The sequence below is a fragment of the Mustela putorius genome, unplaced genomic scaffold (genome assembly GCF_011764305.1).
Source record: "Mustela putorius furo isolate JIRA1106 unplaced genomic scaffold, ASM1176430v1.1 tig00000083_pilon_pilon_pilon, whole genome shotgun sequence".
Taxonomy (NCBI): domain Eukaryota; kingdom Metazoa; phylum Chordata; class Mammalia; order Carnivora; family Mustelidae; genus Mustela; species Mustela putorius.
Genome location: NW_025421273.1, coordinates 35,739,513 through 35,758,499, shown reverse-complemented (window position 1 = coordinate 35,758,499; position 18,987 = coordinate 35,739,513). Strand labels below are relative to the sequence as shown.

The following is an 18,987-nucleotide window of genomic DNA, read 5'->3' as shown; positions in this document are numbered from 1 at the left end:
CCCCTACAAAACCCAGCAAACTCATTGATATCTTTTTGAAGTAGTGTTCATTCCTAAGGGTTACATTTAAATAAATGGACCACCTTACATAACTACGTTTGGAAAAATGTATTATTACATACCTAGGAAAATGCATTCATGGTTTATCTGTTCATTATACTTTTTCTTTCTTAAAAATGTATTCTTAAATTTGTAATGAGATAATGACTGTCTTTTGTCAGCCATTATTTTAATGAAAGGAACAATATATTATATAGAAGTATTGGTATACCTTTTCTTTATTAAAAGAAATAAATACCATAACTCTCTCTTAAAAAAAAAAAAACAGAAATGTCATATTCTTTAAAAATACTATGATAACCCATGATCATTTATTCAGTTGTAAATTATTTCATTTCCAGATTGAACTAATTTAGTTTGTTAAAATATTATTAGAACTTTAAAGTGCTTGGCTAAAATTACATGATTTTTTTTCCCTCATAACGTATAACAAATTCTTTTGAAAACTGAGTCTGTTGAATGGAATACTACTCAGCCACAAAAAAGAATGGGATCTTGTCATTTGCAACCACATGGACAGAGCTAGAAAGTATTACGGTGAGTGAAATAAGTCAGTCAGAGAAATAGAAATACCATATGATTTCACTCATCTGAAGAACTGAAGAAACAAAACAATGAGCAAAGGGGGGAAAAGAGGGAGAGGGAAACCAAGAAACAAACTTAACTATAGAGAACAAACTGGCAGTTATCAGAAGGGAGGTGGGTGGGAGTAGGGATGAAATAGGTGATGGGGATTAAGGAGAGCCCTTGTTGTAGGCACTGGGTGTTGTATGGAAGTGTTGAACACCATGCTGTACAACGGAAACGAGTATTACACTGGATCGTAACTAACTTGAATTTAAACAGAAACTTAAAAAAAAAATTAAAGAGGCTTGCTAAAAGGAGTCTTTTGTTACATGGAACACATTTCCTTTCTAAATTTTCATTATTCTTTAAATCAAAAATAATGAACTATAGTTTTAAATGTCCATGGTTGTATTTCTTTTGCGATATATAGTATCTCAATACCACTATTAAGGCAACGTGGAAGGTCATAAATAGATTCTATGTTTTACATATGTATTCAAAAGGTTGTTGTGTTTACATAACACTCACATATCCATGACATATATTCTGGAAACATTAAAAAAAAAAAAAAAGAACATATCTGCCCAGTGAACCATAGAACCATTGAAGAAGGATCCTTGGGCAGGTCTGGAGTGGTTCTAGAAGTTTCCTTTCTCCTTCACTCAGGATTTACTCCATGCACAAGTAGTTTTTTCTGCTGAATTTTAATCTACCTCCTCCTCTGCTTATTTTCTCATAAAAATATCTTCTACCTATCATAGTTCAGCATATGTTTTCAGTATCTGAGGCATAACCACAATTTTCTTAAGTTCAAGTGTTGCAAAACATAACCAAATGATTTTATTCTGGCTTCTTTTCTCACTCCTACTGAAGCCAGAAATATTTGGATATTCTCCCCTAACCTAATGCAATCCAGAAGAGTTTGCAGTAAAGCAAATTAGTGTGTTAGCTGAAAGTTACTTTTCTGTTGATTTCCATGATAAAATTAGAACTTCAGTCTCTTGGAAGAAATTATTTTATGGATATACCGAAAGATGCTTACTATGCAAAACCTGGTTAATTCAATATTGAAAGACTTATAATGTAGGCCTTTTTGATAACTAGTTCAAAAATAAGGAGAAAAGTCACTGATAGTACAGTGACTTATGGGGGGGGGGCAGGAACCTTCAAAATAATCTAAAACATCTTTGTAAAGCCATCAGCCCTCCCAATCTCATCTTTTTGTTCTCATTCATAAATATAAAAATTAGTAAAACTAGTGTAATGATTATGTTTTCAATTATCTCACAAAATTGGTAAAATTTCAAGACTAGATCCACATTTTTTGTTGTTTGAAAAATATTTGTATGCATTTTCTTCATTACTTGAACACGTTGGTTTTCAAGGTGCTATGTTCAACAAAGATCACGAAGAATTAAAATCCTGAGCAGTATGCGTATGATGTCTCAGGACATTTCCCCCCTGTCAATTAGCTCATATCCTATTACAACCAGCTAATGTGCCTGTGTTAACAATTCTTTTTATAATCAGATGTTCTGTTTATTTAATTGATGCCTGTTGTTCTGATTAGAGTGGACAGGCAAGCTTAAATAATGATAGTTGAGTCTGATTAATGCTTATGATTGGAAATCTTTGGTAACTTGCTCCTCTTTATTGACTATACACTCTGGGAAGGTTGCATACTGTGGTGTCTCCAGTCACAAAATAGAGGTGATAAGATCATATTATGCAGCTCCTGACTTTAAGTTGGAATATATTTTTGACTGGTTTCACTTCTGGCAAAAGTTGTTAGACGATTACAAAGAATGTTTGTCATGTCAAGCTTTACAAAAGGATGCCAACTTCTATGCCCCTCCAGGAACACAGCAGGCTACACTACCTAGTGTTTTTCTGTTTCTTATAAATAAAATTGTGTGTTTGCTTTCCTATTTCATCCTGCTGATTCAAGATAAGTAGTACATCTAAGGACACAAAAGAAAGTGTCAACTCACCAAGATCTATACTTTTAAGCAAGCTACTGCAGTAAATTTGGTTGCCTCTAGACCGGGATTCAAAAACTATGATCACCCCTCTCCCACTGACTGAATGACCTTGAAAGGTTGCTTATTTTTTTTTCTTTACTGGATTTCAAAATGAGGAATTTTCATAATCTCTTCCCAATAAAATAATTTATGATTCTATGTGAATGCTTTATGTCCCACATCTTAATAAATTAAAAACAATGAATCATTAAGTTACTTTTGCAAGCTGTCTTTATTAAAATTTTTATTATAGTCAGTTACATTGCAATAGAAAAATAGCATTCATAATGAGGACAGAAGGTGGATTCTCTGGATAGAAAAGAAGTAATGACTCCACGAATAAAAATTAGTGACTTTCTCTCCGGAACACTAGCATTGGTCAGATAAAAGCATTTTTCTAGAATGCTATGGGCACTGGCTAACAATTATAATAATTTGTACTGAAAATTCTCAGTCACCAATTTCAGTGAAATCTTGTGAGACTTACGTTACCAAATTCCAGTACAGAACTATCACTATTATTATATCTGATGATTATCATGTAATCACAGACCATTAGCATTGGATTTCATTTTCTCTAACTTGCTATCTTATGATTGAGGTCCTTTAATAATGATTTGAAGAAGTTAATCATGCAACCTAAGTTTCAACATCCTTAGTGATACAGATTTCAGAACAAACACTATTCTATGGAGCGGATTTTATTATTTCTTAAGGATAATAAATTTCACCCTTATATGGAAGCAATTTTCTCCCGTTTAAGCCTACTGGCATTCTTTTTGCCCTTAAGAATCATAAAGGTTGGGTTCAATCCTTTGTCTCTCTTTTGCATTCAAGTCCTTCAGTTATTTCAAGTGGTAGTCCTCTCCTCAACTTGTCTTCCTTAGAGCATCAAACATTCTCTTGCATTTACCTATTTTCAAAAGCAAAATTCTCAGAATCCTTCTCAAGAAAAAGCTTTAGAAAGAAAAATAAGTCAACACATGTTGTCTCTAAAGATGACATCCCTGATCTAACTTGGTCTTTGTATTTTACAAATAAGCATACTGTATCTTGGGGAGGTGAAATATAGTTTTATTGGCAAATCCAGAACAAAACTCTAATTCCTAAAATTCCTTGTCTTCCATACTCCATAGAAAGTTGGAAGTTACTTTTAAAACATGCTAGTTAAACTCCTTATTTTGGAAATTCATACATGAGGTCTTGAGAGGGCAAGTGATTAACCCAAATATGCTGCATTTCACTCTCCTTTTTCTAAAACACTAGAAGACAGAGCGAAAGATATTAAATCAGACATGCTGCACATGGAACACATCTTTAATAGCAGTGATAGACAAAGCAGATAGAGGTTTTCTGTTCTTGAGAATATTGCTTAAGGATCTTACATACAATCAAATAACCAAAGAATATTGCTCTGGGAATTGAGTCTAGGAAAAGCAGAATGAAGGGTATATATTCATATAACTTACAAAGCAACATTTAGTATTAAAGAGAAAGAATTTATGTAGGCACTGGAGCTTTTGAGAATATAAAGTCAAACATTATAATTACCATATGGAAAATGTTCGTTAAGACTATATAGGTTCATAATATATGAAGCACATCTGAAAATGGAAATCTTGGGTAGGGTCAGGGAGAAGCCACGTGGCATAAAAAGTATTCTCTGCCAGCAAATTAATTAAATTTCCAGGTTCTAGTAAAGGCCATATATTCTGTGTAGGCACTCACTAAAAGTCAGATGTGCAGGGCCTCTGAAAGAGTGCCAGAATCTACTCATAAATAGAACTCACCGAGGGACATTGACAGCAGTTTGGCATTAAGGGGCACTTTACATAAATGAAAAATTTACTTTGCAGTAACTTTCATTGGGGAGAGTCCATATCTGACAGGGAATCCTTTATACAACTTTCAGTCTTATTCTGTCCTCTTTGACCTCTGTGTAATATACTACTACATGCTAGCACATATTATTCATCAGCAGAGTCAGTAATTTTATTGAGAAAATAAAATAGCTTTTGTTTTGATTTTGTTTTGTTTGTTTTTTACTTCCACGATCCACTGATATTATTATCCACTTAGGGAATTTTTTTTTTTTAAGAGCCAGATTTGTTAGAATGATGAACAGAGTTTTTTCAGGAAAAGATCCATCTCAGGCATCAACCAAACTAAAATATGTATTCAATTAAAAATACAAAGATAAGACCTGAAAATTCTTTTGCCTTCATCAAATGTTATTTTTGAAATATTAATTCATTTTTCTATCTTTTTTCAGCCATTTTTATACATAGTTATTTATTTTATTTTTACATTATACTATTCACTATCCAAACCATACCTTTATTAACGTAAAAATTCAGATCAAAGCCATATGCTGTTTTAAGCTGCACCTCCCTTTTGTCTCTGAAGGTATTCAAATAGATTTTCCAGGCTCTTCAAATTGACCAAATATGAGAATATAAACTGTAGGAGCCCATCCTGAATTCCTTGTTCTATTAAAAAAAAAAAAAAAAAGCATTTGCACTAAATGAATGCTAAAAGGTTTTGCAATGAAGCAACACAGAGCAATTAGGAGAACTGGGGCTTTCACCTAGAAAATAATATGTAGGGAGACACAACATATGTAAACATTATGACAGAGGGCCTGTTTGAATATACGTCTTGGAAATACTTTTGTTTGGAAAACGAATATAACTTATTATGTGTTTTCCCAAGGAGAAAACCCAGGATAAATGAATTCAAGTTACAGGAAGACAGATTTTGGCTCAATATAAGAAAAAGCTGAGAAGTTAAAAGTGTCCCAAAATAACAGTGAGGTACCTCTAGATTTTGTGTCACTGGAATTATTCAAGCAGAGTTAAGTGATTCTTATAATGGCATTATTAAGACTAGATTAGTTGACCATAATCTCTCTTAAAATTCCATGCGTAATTCAGCAAACACTTACTCTATGTTCTAGTCTCTTCACATTAAAATAAATAATAATAATAATAAAAGATAGGAACAAAAATCACAGAGCTAATAGATTGATTAATTAGTTTTATGATTATCTTACTAGAGAGTATGATTATGAGGGATATTTTGACTTGTATTTTAATTTTCCATCAAGCCTTAACTCAATTTATTTTCTAGGCACAAGCTTTTTAGTTCTAAATACTCCAAGTTAATGTTCACTTATCTTGCTCTCAAAAGCACTATTTCCTCAGAAAAAGTCCTAGAAATATACAGTGTTCTTAAATCAACATATCTTAACTTGCTCTTTCTCTTTCCAGAATTTGGACTTCAAAAGATTTTCTAAAAATGAAGGAAACAAAATTTCATAAAGTTCCTTTTCTCTTCCTGCATTGATTTTGTTTTCCTTCACAGTTTTATTTTGTATATTTTTTAAGTCCTTTCAGTGTCTCTGGTTTTCAATGATATGTTTCCCTCAATTTTTTTATTGCTTTTCCATTTTTTTTTTCATTTTTCCAGACTCTGGTGGTTTCTTTTTTTTCTCAAAAAAAAAAAAAAAAAAGTTTTTCCTTCTTGATTAATCCTCTTAATCTCATCTATATTTTAATCTTCACTTTTTTTTTCTTTTCTTTTCTGGTAAACTGATAAGACTCTTACTTATATGGTAAGCATTTCTTTTATTTTCCTATAATGTAAAAAAGAATTGCTCTGGTTACCTTTCCTCAAAATCTTAGAATGCATTGGTTGAATTTTCTTTCCATATGAGACACAAGCATAGATAGCTATACTTCTTAACACTAGATTTGGTTAATTTTATAAATTCAAATTGGGTTTTTTTCCTGCATTTGCAATTATTTTATAGTTATTTGGTTTTTAATTACTGGTCCTAAATTTGGGAGAAAATAATGAATTAGTTCATTTAATATATTTCTTACAATATATAGTGAGTAATCTATGAAGCTAATAATGGTCAAGAGGAACATACCAAGGGGAATGAAAACAGCAGGGAGAAGTATGGATGAGAGGAATGGTCCACACGCAGATAAGGAAGATGAGTGACGGTTTTGTAAACATTCACTCATTTGTCCAACATTTAGTGAGAAACAAACACTGTTGACATAGAAAGTTCATAAAAGAGAAGATGAAATCATTGTCCTCTTGTAAGTCCGAGTTGAATGTGACTTAGAGTCACAGCTTCACATGGGAGAAAACAGGAAAAATTACAGAAGGCACATCCTACTTTAGTCAATTCTGAGTGATCATGGCCATATTCGATTTCTCCAAGCCTCTTTTTTTTTCCCTCTGAAATATGGATGATGCTAATAATGTCTAACTTTATGTTCCTTTGTGTAGATGAATTAAGAAGATGGAGATGAAACTCATGAACATGACGCCTGACACACGTTAAACTCTCAGCACAGGTCTACTATTATTTTTGTGAGTTTTCCAAGCAGATGTAGGGAAAGGGCCCTCCAGATGGAGAGACCCAGTTCTGTGAAGGCCTGTGGATGTGAAAGATAGGTGTAGAAGTAGGGTTATGGAGGACAACTAGTGATTTCAGAGCTTTATCAGAGACTAGGCTATTTGTTCTTGAGTGAAGATGAATGGTTCAGCCTTTAATGGCTAAGGTCGCATTGGCAAAAAATGCGTGTAAATCAAAATGATTTGGTTTGTGTATTGAACAAACAAGTCTTCACTATGCTACCACTTTAAAGAATATCACAAATAATGCTACTGTATATGTACACACCTAGAGACACACTTAACTATTTTTTTAAGACACAATTACTATTTTAAAGTGTCTGCCAACAATTTTCCTAGCCCAAAGGTAGTGTTCTAGTCACATGTCTCAAACATCCTGAGAGAGTCCCAAGGGTGTAATGCAGAACCTGATATATCCCCAAAACAAGCCCCTGCAGGACCTAGAAGGACCAGTTCTTCTAGTGAAAAAGGAAATCAAGGAGGTGGGTGTCTCCCCATGATGAATAAGTGTTTATGTTTTATAGGTTATGACTCTGCTGGAGTTTGCGCCCTGAGGGATCTAGCTCTTTTCAAAATACAGCAGCCTGAACAGAGGTAATCTTGGGACTGCTGGAGGAAGCAGTCACCTTCATCTCCTTCAAATGCCACCAGCTGAGTTGACTAAAAAAAAAAAAAAAAAAAAAAAGTTTTGCAGAAAGCGATTAGAATATATTTGGCTCTCATATGTGAATGACATGGTTTTGTAGGGGTATTTAGATTTATTTGAATTGGTTTATACCTAATTTTCTGTAACCAAATGAGTAAGCATCCCTCATCTGCATGCAGTTTTGTGCAATGCTTTTGAAAATACAAATGTGATACTAATTGAATTATGACTTAAAATTCACAAAACATTCCCATTTTACACTTTTCAAAAGTATGTCATATCACAATTATTTTCAGTCTTGTAGAAGGCTGAAAGTGGCATACACATACAAGTTGTTTTTCTTTCCTTTGTGATCAGTTGAGGAAACTTTGCAACACTTTTCTCCGAAAATTGTATCATTAATTCTTCTGTAGTCTGTACATTAAAAAAAGAATTCTAACTGTGCAGGGAATTCTGAAATGCATAGCATGCCGAAATGTGTAAAGATACACTCAAGTTGAATACATCTGCCACATCAGTAGACTCTGTGTAGTGTAGAAATGCGTCTTCTGAATGTCAAGGAGTTAGACTATTAATGAAGAACGCAGAGGAGGGCCAGCGGCATTGCTTCATGGGAACCACCATACCTGTTGATTAATGGAGAGGCCTTAACAGCACTCTTCTTCCATGCGTCTTGCCATGAGGAAAGGGGAGGAAGGGAAAGGTAGTGATGGCAGCAACACCTGGGGAAGGGAGATGGGGAAATATGTGAAGGGAAAATCAGCAGCCCCTACACAATGGTGTCCATCCATAGACCTCGCCAATAAAACAATTTCCAAAAACCCTGAGCTTGGTTTCTTTCTTGCTTTTTAAAAAATCTAGATGAATCTTAAAAGTAACTTATGCAGATTAGGTATTTTAAAAGTTGTCAATAGGAACATTCTAACAAGAATCTTCCAAGTCTAGGGGCACAGTGGGGTTCTACACATCATAAGCTACTATCTTATTCTCAGTTGGATATAAAGGTATAGATTTTTTTTTAACAACATGTTTAAGAAAAAACTATATAGAATAAACAATACCAAATATATATGTATTTCTACCCCCCACACAGTAGGATTATTATCATTTTCTCATTCTGCCTCTACCTCATTGTTACAAAACTGGCTCACAGTGCATTTTCTTTTTATATTCTCTTAGGAACATGTAGTTCTGGTTTTAAAACATTTTCAAGTTGTTAAGGTAATAAGAAAGAAATTTAGTAGATTTCTTTGCATTGCAAGAGGTCAAAATAACAAAACTTGTAAAAAGGTTTATGTTCTAGTTATGTGTTTATAGACATGACTTAATCTGGATTGTCTGTAAATTTTGAAGAGTAATATATAGGATTATATAAAAATAAATAAAATGAAAATGTTAGTAAACAGTTGGTAGCAGTAAATGATTTGAATCTTAGTGTTAATTAATTGCTTTAATAACATCAATAGATGAGATGATACCACACTTGAACTGAACACTGCTATCCAATTTTGCTCTTAGTATTTATTTTTGATGAAATCTTTAGCTTTGTATATTTATATTTAGATACAAACTACATATGAAAAATGATTGCTTTACACTATTTAGAGAAGCTTATAAAAGTGGAAATAAACTTAAAAAAATCTATGTATATTTTCTGAAGGAAAGAAACAATATTCTACTGTTGGGGGGGATGCTGGTCATGGAGAATATGCTTGTGGGGAGGCAGGGGGTATGTGGGAAATATCTGTACCTTTCTCTGAATGTTCATGTGAACAAATTGCTTTAAAAAATTAAGTGTTAATGAAAAAGTAGTAAAAAGGGAAGGAAGTATTGTAAAATATTTAAAAATAGGAGGAATTAATTTTTCTGTGTGGAAAAAAAATCTGACCCTCACACCAATGTTTCTTAATCTGTTATTATTTATGGACAGCCTGGGACATTCTTAAATTTTTGTTTAAAGACAGGGATTTTCATGAATACGTGTTTGCATGCTGAATGTGATTCTAACCTTTAATCCTGATGTTTAAGAATGCAGCTATCACAAAGATCTTTGGGGTTAGAAGCATGATCATCCTTCTGGTTTTATCTTAACCTTGTTTAGACAGGGTGTCTCAAAACTTTCCAATTTCTCAATTCTTCTGGTTCTTGACACACCGCTGACTATTAGCCACCATCTCTGTTTAAAATAACATGACCCACCTAATGCTTAGGCAACAGTATTAGTCAGCCCTTGAATTGAGAAATTTAGAAACTAATTTGTTATCATAAGAGATTAGCATCAAAGAATTCTGAAGGCATATGCAGTCTAGGCCTGTTTAAATAAATTTAAAAAAAAGCAACTGAAAGTAGAAAACTTAATTTTTAAATGATATGATTAAACATGATATTTTTATAGCTTTTTCCTAATATTTATTTTGTACTTAATTTTAAAATACTGTTATTACACATAATATTTTAAAATTCAAATACCCCTTTAAAATTAAAATCTACATATTCCAGCAATATCAAAGTAAAAATTAAACCTAATTATTCCTATATTTAAATATTTGTGAGTGAGTATTTGGGGATCAGCATTTTGTCCTTGGGAGAATCAAATGTGGGAATTTTGCAAGCCAGAAGTAAAAAGATCCACATGCTCTTAATTTGAGACAAGATTCTTACAACCAGCATAAAATACATTTTTTTTTGCCTCTCTAATATCCTAAGAATTTTATATATAGTAGTTCTTCCTTTGACCTGATTAAGGGTAGATTATTATGATGTAATGTGTTTGAAAAATTAGTACTATATTGTGGGAGATTCAAAAATAACCAAAGGTACACTTATGAGAAACTTTGGAAAATAAGTACACATACATAAGACACAGAAGAACACTAATATTATAATTTATCAAGATGTACCAAGTAATATAAAATGATTTTATAAATAGCTGAGTTTATAAATAACTAAAACAACATAAAACAGCAACAAAAAAGATTAAACTGTAATTTTAAAGTTACAGAGTCACAAATTCATGGAGTGAAGAAGAGAACTTTATGGAGTAAGGAATATAAAAGTAAGTACTGTTTTTTCTTCAGGTGTGAAAGGTAGAGGCCAGGATAATAAAATGATCACTGGTACTAAAGGGGAATTTGGTAGGAATCTGCTTATGGACCATGATATAAGCTAGATATTCAACCTGGATAAAAAGTAGGGGGTGGGTCATATGATCGGTGAAAATACAAAGTGGATAGAGATGGGGCTCCTGGGTGGCTCCATGGGTTAAAGACTCTGCCTTTGGCTCAGGGACATGGGATTGAGCTCTGCTCGGCAGGGAGCCTGCTTCCTCCTCTCTCTCTGCCTGCCTCTCTGCCTACTTGAGATCTCTATCTGTCAAATTAAAAAAAAAAAAAAAAAGTGGTTAGAGAAATGGTGTGTGATTATTATTGAACAGCCTGGACATTGCGGAGCTTGTAATGAGATTGGTTTCACAAAAGGACAGGAATTCCTGTTGTGGAGATGAAAGAACACTGACCTCATAGAGCCACGGGGTGGCCCACTGTAAAGTCGGACTCTTCAAATTTTTATTTTTGGAAAAACGTATCATCAAGATAGAAATACTGGTATTAAGCTACAGAGGCTAGGGACTGGGTGACTGAGTGAAGTCAGCACAGAGAACACAATGTTGAACCGTTATATGGAAGAAGAAGGTCCAAGGTTTGATTCCTATCCCTAAGGGTTATAATCTTTTCCTGGGGAATGAAACTGAGGGTCAAATTTAGTGCTTGGAAATTACAAGAGATGAAGGGAGCAGACTTTGACAAGACAGATATTGAACTTCTTCTCAGAGACCGTAGTAGGTTATGGGTCCAGAATGGAAGGAAAGAAGCCGTTTACAGAAAGGGAAGCTGACATGACCTAATGCAGGATGGTGGGAAGGAGGCTGTTGAGTGCTGGTGGTCTGAAGCGAGTCTAACCAGAAAGGATTGTGTAGTGGAAGGAACAGCAGAAGAGCCCTGGATGTGTGGAAGGGTCACACTGAACAATATAAAGACATTGATTAAGCCATGAGACTGCTGTTCTCTACCTCATCTCTGAAGCCTTTCTCAAAACCCAGTGTGCCTGGTGCAAGGACATCTGAGACAAGGCTATCTCCACACTGCGTAAACATTCCTGATAACAGTACTGCTTTCCTTATCTATCGGTAAGGTCCTTCTTAAAAGCAAATTTTTCTCTAACAATTAGAAACATATTTTAACTCTGGGTCTGACTCTGAAACTTCCCCACCATCTCTCACTTTTATACCCGGGGCTCTGCTGAAGATGAGCTGCCCAGTATATTCCTCTGACGGAGTCTTACTCAAGAGAATGAGATGAGTCTGATTTTCCTTCATCCTCCATCTTGCTAAGAGTGGCTAAATAATGATCAAAAAAGGCATTTTAATGATTATAATGCTAACGTCCATAGTGTGTATGGGCAGGGCTAGAGTGTGGAGAGGCCCCCAAACAGCTAACTCTTGCATGAAAAGATTAAGATCTGCCCCAGGGCCATGGGGAGAGGTGGAACCTAGAACTTTTGCAGAGAAAGGAACACAGCATATTCTTAGAGCACTCATAATACTGAGGTACTACATATAGGACATTGCCCAATGCACTTCTTAAGTATACAGTATACAATCATATAAACCCTGAATGAGGTTATCAGCCCAGCTTAACTACTGAGACAAGGAAGGAAAAACCAGAAGACACAGAGGGAAAAATGTTATTGTGTAGGCACCACACAATAACAGTCAGTAATAGTCATAACTGATTTAATTTAAAAGAATAGTTGTTAATCCTTTATTCAGCTTTCATTAGTAAGTGTTAATGTGTTTCTAGAATCCTGAATTATATTTTGAACTCCTAAAATTTAAAAGCATAGATTGCATAGCTTAATGGCCATAAAAATCAACTAAGTAAAAATGTTTGCTATTTCCAGGATCCAGCTTTAGTAAAACAGTAGTACAATGAAAAAAAAAAAAAATCAGGAAATAGTAAAAAAAAAAAAAAAAAGATAAAAAATTAAGTGTAAACCTTGGGTACTAAGGTTTCAAATGAAATTTGAAATGAGTTTCATATGAATGCATTTAAAGTAGAGTGTATTAATCATACTGAACATATGATGTTTGTTTTCTTAACTTTAGAGTAAAAATATGAAATATCCTTTTGCTTTTTTTCTCTTTAACAGCAGATACTCATTAATTTTATTTAATATTATACTCTACTTCCTACAAATTAACTATCATAATGACAGAGTTTTGCCATATACAGATTTGGAGTTTTTATACATTTCTTGACAATTTTATTAAAATTTTAAGACTTCGTTGTATTAAAAACATTTTATAAAGCTTCGAGCAAGTCTGTAATATCTTGCTTGTTTTCAAATTCTAATGTTTTATATATCTGCCCTCCCTAGAAATCTCACCATGTGTATCTATAATGGTAGGATTCACTCTGTCCATTAGACAAACTAGTAGCCTCTGAATACCTGGTTAATTATTGATTAATGTATTGAATAATATTCACTTACAATTTTAATTTTAATTAATACACTATTTCACTACATTGACATAATTAATATTCTAAGTTATTTTTTACTTAAAAATACATTTTAATGTGGATTTTGCTCATTCTTTTCTTGATTTTTAATTGTTTGAGTCAATTAATAAAATTATAGAGAGTGTTAAGTCCTCACAAAAGACATTTAAAGCCTCTGAAACTGAAGGTTTTATATCAGTTTGATAATTCGATTTTGCTCATCGCATATTTCATGAGTGTTCAATCTGTGCTAGCCACTGATTTAGTCAGTGAAACATAAACATTAAGATTTCGGGACTTCTTTAAACTCGGAAAAACTGTAGAGGACTCAAAGTGCTTTTGTCTTATGTCATTGATTTTCATCATATCCAAAATCCCAATTCAGATGCTTAAAAAATAATTAATTGTAAATATATTTGAAAGTTCCCATAAGTTCATAACATGAAGAAAATATTTTATGAAGAATTATTACCATATTTTTTAAAATAAAAAAAAAAAACTCTCCGCAAGAATGACGCTGTGATATATGTTAATACAGATGTGTGATATTCAAAGAGTTACAGACAAGAGCATCAGCAAGGCCTCACAGAAGAGGTCATAGTTGCAGTCAACTTTAAAGAAAAAATTGGTCAGCAGGAAAGCGACGCAGATGAAAGAGGCTAAGACCATTTCAGTGAAAGAAGGGCATGACTAGACACAGCAGGTTGTAATAGAAAGAACATGGTGCTTTTGTTTGACAGATTTTCTTCAAACTCCATTTCAGCCCCTCACTGGCTGCATGACTTAGAGCTAATTCAACCAAGATCTGTGAGGCACGATTTGCTCTCTCGTGAACTAATAAAATCTACACATTAAGACGATCCCAAAAATTGATGTGAAAAATGTAAAGTATTTTCACGTGTGGCAGTTAAGTAGCACGCTCAGTAATACGCCATTTTTTGGTTGCCTATTTAAGGGTAGTGAATTGGTTACCATGCTGAGAATACAGAGTACAGGAGGTGAGGGAGAGAGGATAGAAGCTATAAACAAGAGCAGAAGGGGCGGCAGTGAAGTACAATTGTTAGACAGGTTCAAGGTGGACCTAAGTGATTAAAAAAAAGAAAACAGACATATAGTAATATAAGTAGAACTACCTTGCAAACTTCAAAGAGAATTACTTCTCATGCAGACCTTAGCAAACCCATAGAAAATCTTGATTTCCACTCAGTGTCTTTCTATTCTTGTCCCCGGGGGTTGGGGCAGATTGTAAAACAAACCACAATTTTAGAGAATAAAAAAAAAGAAAACATATTCCAGAATCTTCTAAATATAGAAAGAAATGTGTAAAGAGGACGCCTGGTTGGTTCAATGTGTTGAGTGCCTTCCTTCAGCTCAGGACAGGATCCTGGAGACCCAGGATGCAATCCTACATTTGGCTCCCTGCTCAGCGGGGAGTCTGCTTCTCTTTCTGCCCCTCACCCCACTCTTCTGTTCTCTCTCTCACTCGCTCTCTCATATAAATAAATAAAACCTTTTTAAAAAAAGAAATGTATAAGAATAGCATAGATGGTAGAAAATTTACCTGAGACAGAAATTTAACCAATCTTTTCCATGGCTTATCTGAATCGTACAGTTGTCTTTGAAATCAGATTTCAATTCTATTTTAGTAATGAATGTATGAATGAATATATAAATAAATATATAGTTAATTCTATATGAGAAATATATTAAGAATTTGAACTAGCAATTGTTATGTTCTCAATTTGTAGATGATAATCAGCAGATACATAAAGTCTACCCATCAATGTCATTTATCTAGAAAATACTTTTAAGAGCATGGTATGCAAAGAATATCATAATTTTTCCCCATGTTAGGTGTGTACCATCTACATGCTATCTTTGATGTTTGAGGCCTTTGATAGGATAGATGGTTAAAAAGAACAATTTCTCAACTACAAAATAAATATTTCTGTTGATAACATTTTAGTTCTATCAACTAAGAGAGAAAAAAGAAAAATATACTTAGAGAAACATAGTTTTGAAATATAGAATATACTCTTCAACAAGACCCAGGTGTAGAACTTTATGAAACATAATAAATGCCCTATCTCATGTATAAACAATAAGTGTGGTATATACCAATGATCAGTAAGAACTGTATGAATTTTAGGTGAGAAAATCTGTAATACTTTACAAAGACTTGATGATTAGTCTGTCTATTTTTGGATACAGTATGTCTTATACTACTCATTGTGACTGAATTTGTAATACTCTACAAAGAATTTATGACTAGCCTCTCTTTTGGATATGGTTAATTGTGACTGATTTCTCCATCAATTGTTGTGACTGATTTCTCCACCACCAGAGTTCAACTCAGACCATTATCAGAAGAACAAGCAAAGGAAAAGCATAAAAGCCAGGATGATATTGGAAATCATGGGTGGACCTTGGCCTAGACAATATTAATTTATTCTTTTATTAACTTGGCGAATATTTACTGGACATCTATTCTATGCTAGGCACTGCCCTATTAGCTAGAGATACAATAAACAAGAAAACATGGCCTCTGCCGTCCTGTAGCATAAAGTCTAGACAGTAAATTATTTAATAAATAAGTAAATAAATCAGTAAATAAATAAATAAATAAATGCCTCTATTCTACTCAATGCACATACAAGTAATTCTAGAGCTTATTTCCAAGAGAATTTTATTTCAAAAATTACATATCATAAAAATTAAACCCTGCTCTTTATAACCTCTCAAATCCTAACTCTGTAATATAGTAAAGCTCTGTATCCAAATAGGCAGATACCTAACTCTACCTAACTCTCACCATCTAAGACTTACAAATGATTGTCCTAATAGCTGAAATTAAATACTGAATGACAATTTTTACCCTCATTTTTTTTGGTATCACCTTTGTGTTCCTAGATGTCATCGACTTTCAGTGATAACTGCAGTATAAACTCCCCTTAATCAACCATCCTTCCCTGAAGCATGATTTGTTTATAGTTTACTCATTGAAATATTTCTTTTCTTTATAACTTGTTCTGCAATTTCCTTCCTTTTAGTACAAACTACTATATTCTAACTTTCCCAAATCAAGCAACAGTTGTCAATTCTGAGTGAATTTCGCCACATAAGTGTAATAATCTACTAACAATTGGGAAATATTTTTTCATCAAAACGCTTCAGTCTTGAATAAAATTAGCAGAAGGTATGCAAGGGCATTTTGAATTTAACTACTATGGAATTTTTCAAAAATGGATGATTTCCTTTGTAGAGCTGAAATCACTCTGTAGCGTTATTTATAATTTTGAACCTCAAGGAATGATGACTCATAGATATGAAGAATGAAAGAAAAATAAAACAGTCTGCTCACCCTATCCTTTGTTTGAAAGGCTTGCACCCTGTTCTTAATGTATTTTAATTTATTTTTAAAACACAAGTTGTTCTTTGACTAGAAAACATTTCAGATGCTTGGAAAAACTTTTTTTTTTTTTTTTGGTAGTATTTTCTTTTCAACACATTCATGTACAACCAAAGAGATATGAAGCATGCTCAAAGTTGAAATTCAGTTAATACATAAGAAGAGCTTTTTTTTCCAATACTGTCATTTAGATGACAGTATTTATTTTTTCCAATACTGTCATTTAGATACTGTCATTTAGAAGGAAAATGTTAACTTTGGGCGATGCTATTCCATCTAAGCATATATCTTATTTCATTATATATGTGTGAATTCCTAATGTTTTAGTTCAAACCTATAAAATATGGTATACTCCTGAGCAATCTGACAGATGATAAAACTGCAAGGGTAGTTAGTACAGGCTTGCATGTTTTCATACTTCTGCAAATTTATGGATTTCTCTTCATTTCAATCAGCTTTCTGAATTGGTTGACTAGTGTCAAATTTAATAAATAGCATGTGGGAGGTCTGCTAATATATGTGAAGAACCTGTTCTGTCTCCCTCACCTCCAGTAGATGTGCTTTTTTTATATATCAATTAAGTAATACATTTCCTGGGAGGGAGGAGGACCTGAAAATAAACCATATGCCACATGGATTTTATTGTAAAATAACAGCTATGTTTATTTTAAGAAGATTGCATAAAAATAAACTAAATATTTGTGTTGGTATACTCTATTTGTTTATCATGCATAACATAGGCTTTTTGTATTTTGCTGTTATATATTTTTTCTAGTTATAAAAATATATTTTATAAAATCCCATATTATGTGCCTAAACCTTCTTAGGTCTTTCAAATATTCCATTTGCATATTAGTTCATGGGGTTGCACTATAAAAAGAATCCTGAAATCAAAATCATCTTTTTGAAAGTTAAAATTTTGCTGGCCAAATACACTAAACTTCTCAAAAAGAGTAGCAACCAAAATCAATTCAGAAAATGTGGTATTAAAATTTTTTTGTTTAAGACAAAAAATACATACTCTTTTAAAATGTCTTTTAAAGTAATTCCTAGGAAATGAAGAAAGTTAAAGTTATTTCCCTATGGGGGCACCTGGGTGGCTCAGTAGGTTAAGCCTCTGCCTTCAGCTCAGGCCATGATCTCAGGGTCCTGGGATGAAGCCTTGCATCAGAAGGCTGCTCCCCCCTCCCCCTCTGCCTGCCTCTCTGCCTACTTATGATCTCTCTCTCTCTGTCAAATAAATAATAAATAAAATCTTAAAAAAAAAAAAAGATAGCTCCCTATGATATTAGTTTTAGCCCCACGTCCCTTTTGACCTGCAGACCAAAGTTCTTCATTCCTTAGGGAATCACTGTTCTCAAATCTAGTCTAGGCCCTTGTTCATCAACCTTGGTGTGTTTTTCATCCAACATAATTCCAACTAACTTCCTATTCTTAAGTGACCCTTCTATCCCCTGCCAATAAAAAGAACAGGTAAGGGAATGCAGTATATCAAAAGAGATAAGCATATGAATATTACATACTGTGTGAGACCAAGTATTTCCAAAATAAATGCATATTCTAAATTTTCCTACATCAAACTTAGATTTGCAAAGTCAGGCCATGCATGATTAGAAATGCTGAAGGCATACCTCTACAGTGGTTCATGCTTTTGAGATTTCAAATTATAGCAACATCCCATTTTTACAAGGCGTTACTAGAATATTCTCCAATGTGTATATTAGATTTCTTTATAGAGACAGTCATGTTCCTACAAGCCATAAATTTAATAAATCACCAGATATATAACTTTCATTCTCACATTTACATTACCAAGTATTTTATGGAGCAATTTTCTTAGTCATAGCAGTGAGACTGTTCAATAATATAAATAAATAAATAAGTACTATTTCAACATAAAACCCTTAACTCTAAAAGGAAATAACTAGACTGGAGTCTCACAAGAATACAATCCACTATTAAAGAGAACTCAGTTATCAGGAGGGTCTATCTTGGATTGCCTCCATGAAGGTTTATTACAAGTAGTATCAGAAGGACTTTATTTTAGCAAGCATTGCAGAAGCTAAGGACGGTTATGACTGGATTCTAGTGCAGAGAGAAAGAGGATGAAAAGCCTAATATACCACAATGCTGAAATCGTTATTTTAAATAACTGGTACACTTACATCAAATTTTCATACATTTTCAATAGAAACTTGAAATACAGAGTCTGACAGTCTCAGGCACAGAAATTCTTGTTGAGACCTGTTACTGTGTGTTAACAGTGCCAGGCCTATGTGTTCCCAGGGATTTTTAGGC

General features: G+C 33.4%; 1 protein-coding gene across 7 annotated transcripts in view; it reads right to left on the bottom strand.

Annotated features, from left to right (window-relative positions):
* The window catches only part of PCDH7 (protocadherin 7), a 417,107-nt gene that overhangs the window by 185,903 nt on the left and 212,217 nt on the right, over positions 1-18,987 (bottom strand). For 2 of the 7 annotated variants that reach the window (XM_045076307.1, XM_045076317.1), the window contains exons 3-4: positions 8,352-8,447; positions 2,862-5,137 (exon numbers count right to left, since the gene is read on the bottom strand). The exons of 3 other annotated variants lie outside the window; for them this stretch is intronic. In XM_045076307.1, the coding sequence (XP_044932242.1) occupies positions 8,359-8,447 (89 nt within the window). In that variant the 3' untranslated portion in view covers positions 2,862-5,137; positions 8,352-8,358. Of the gene's footprint in view, positions 1-2,861; positions 5,138-6,161; positions 7,740-8,351; positions 8,448-18,987 lie in introns of those variants that run through there. 2 more of the 7 variants (XM_045076314.1, XM_045076308.1) reach the window with 2 other exon arrangements.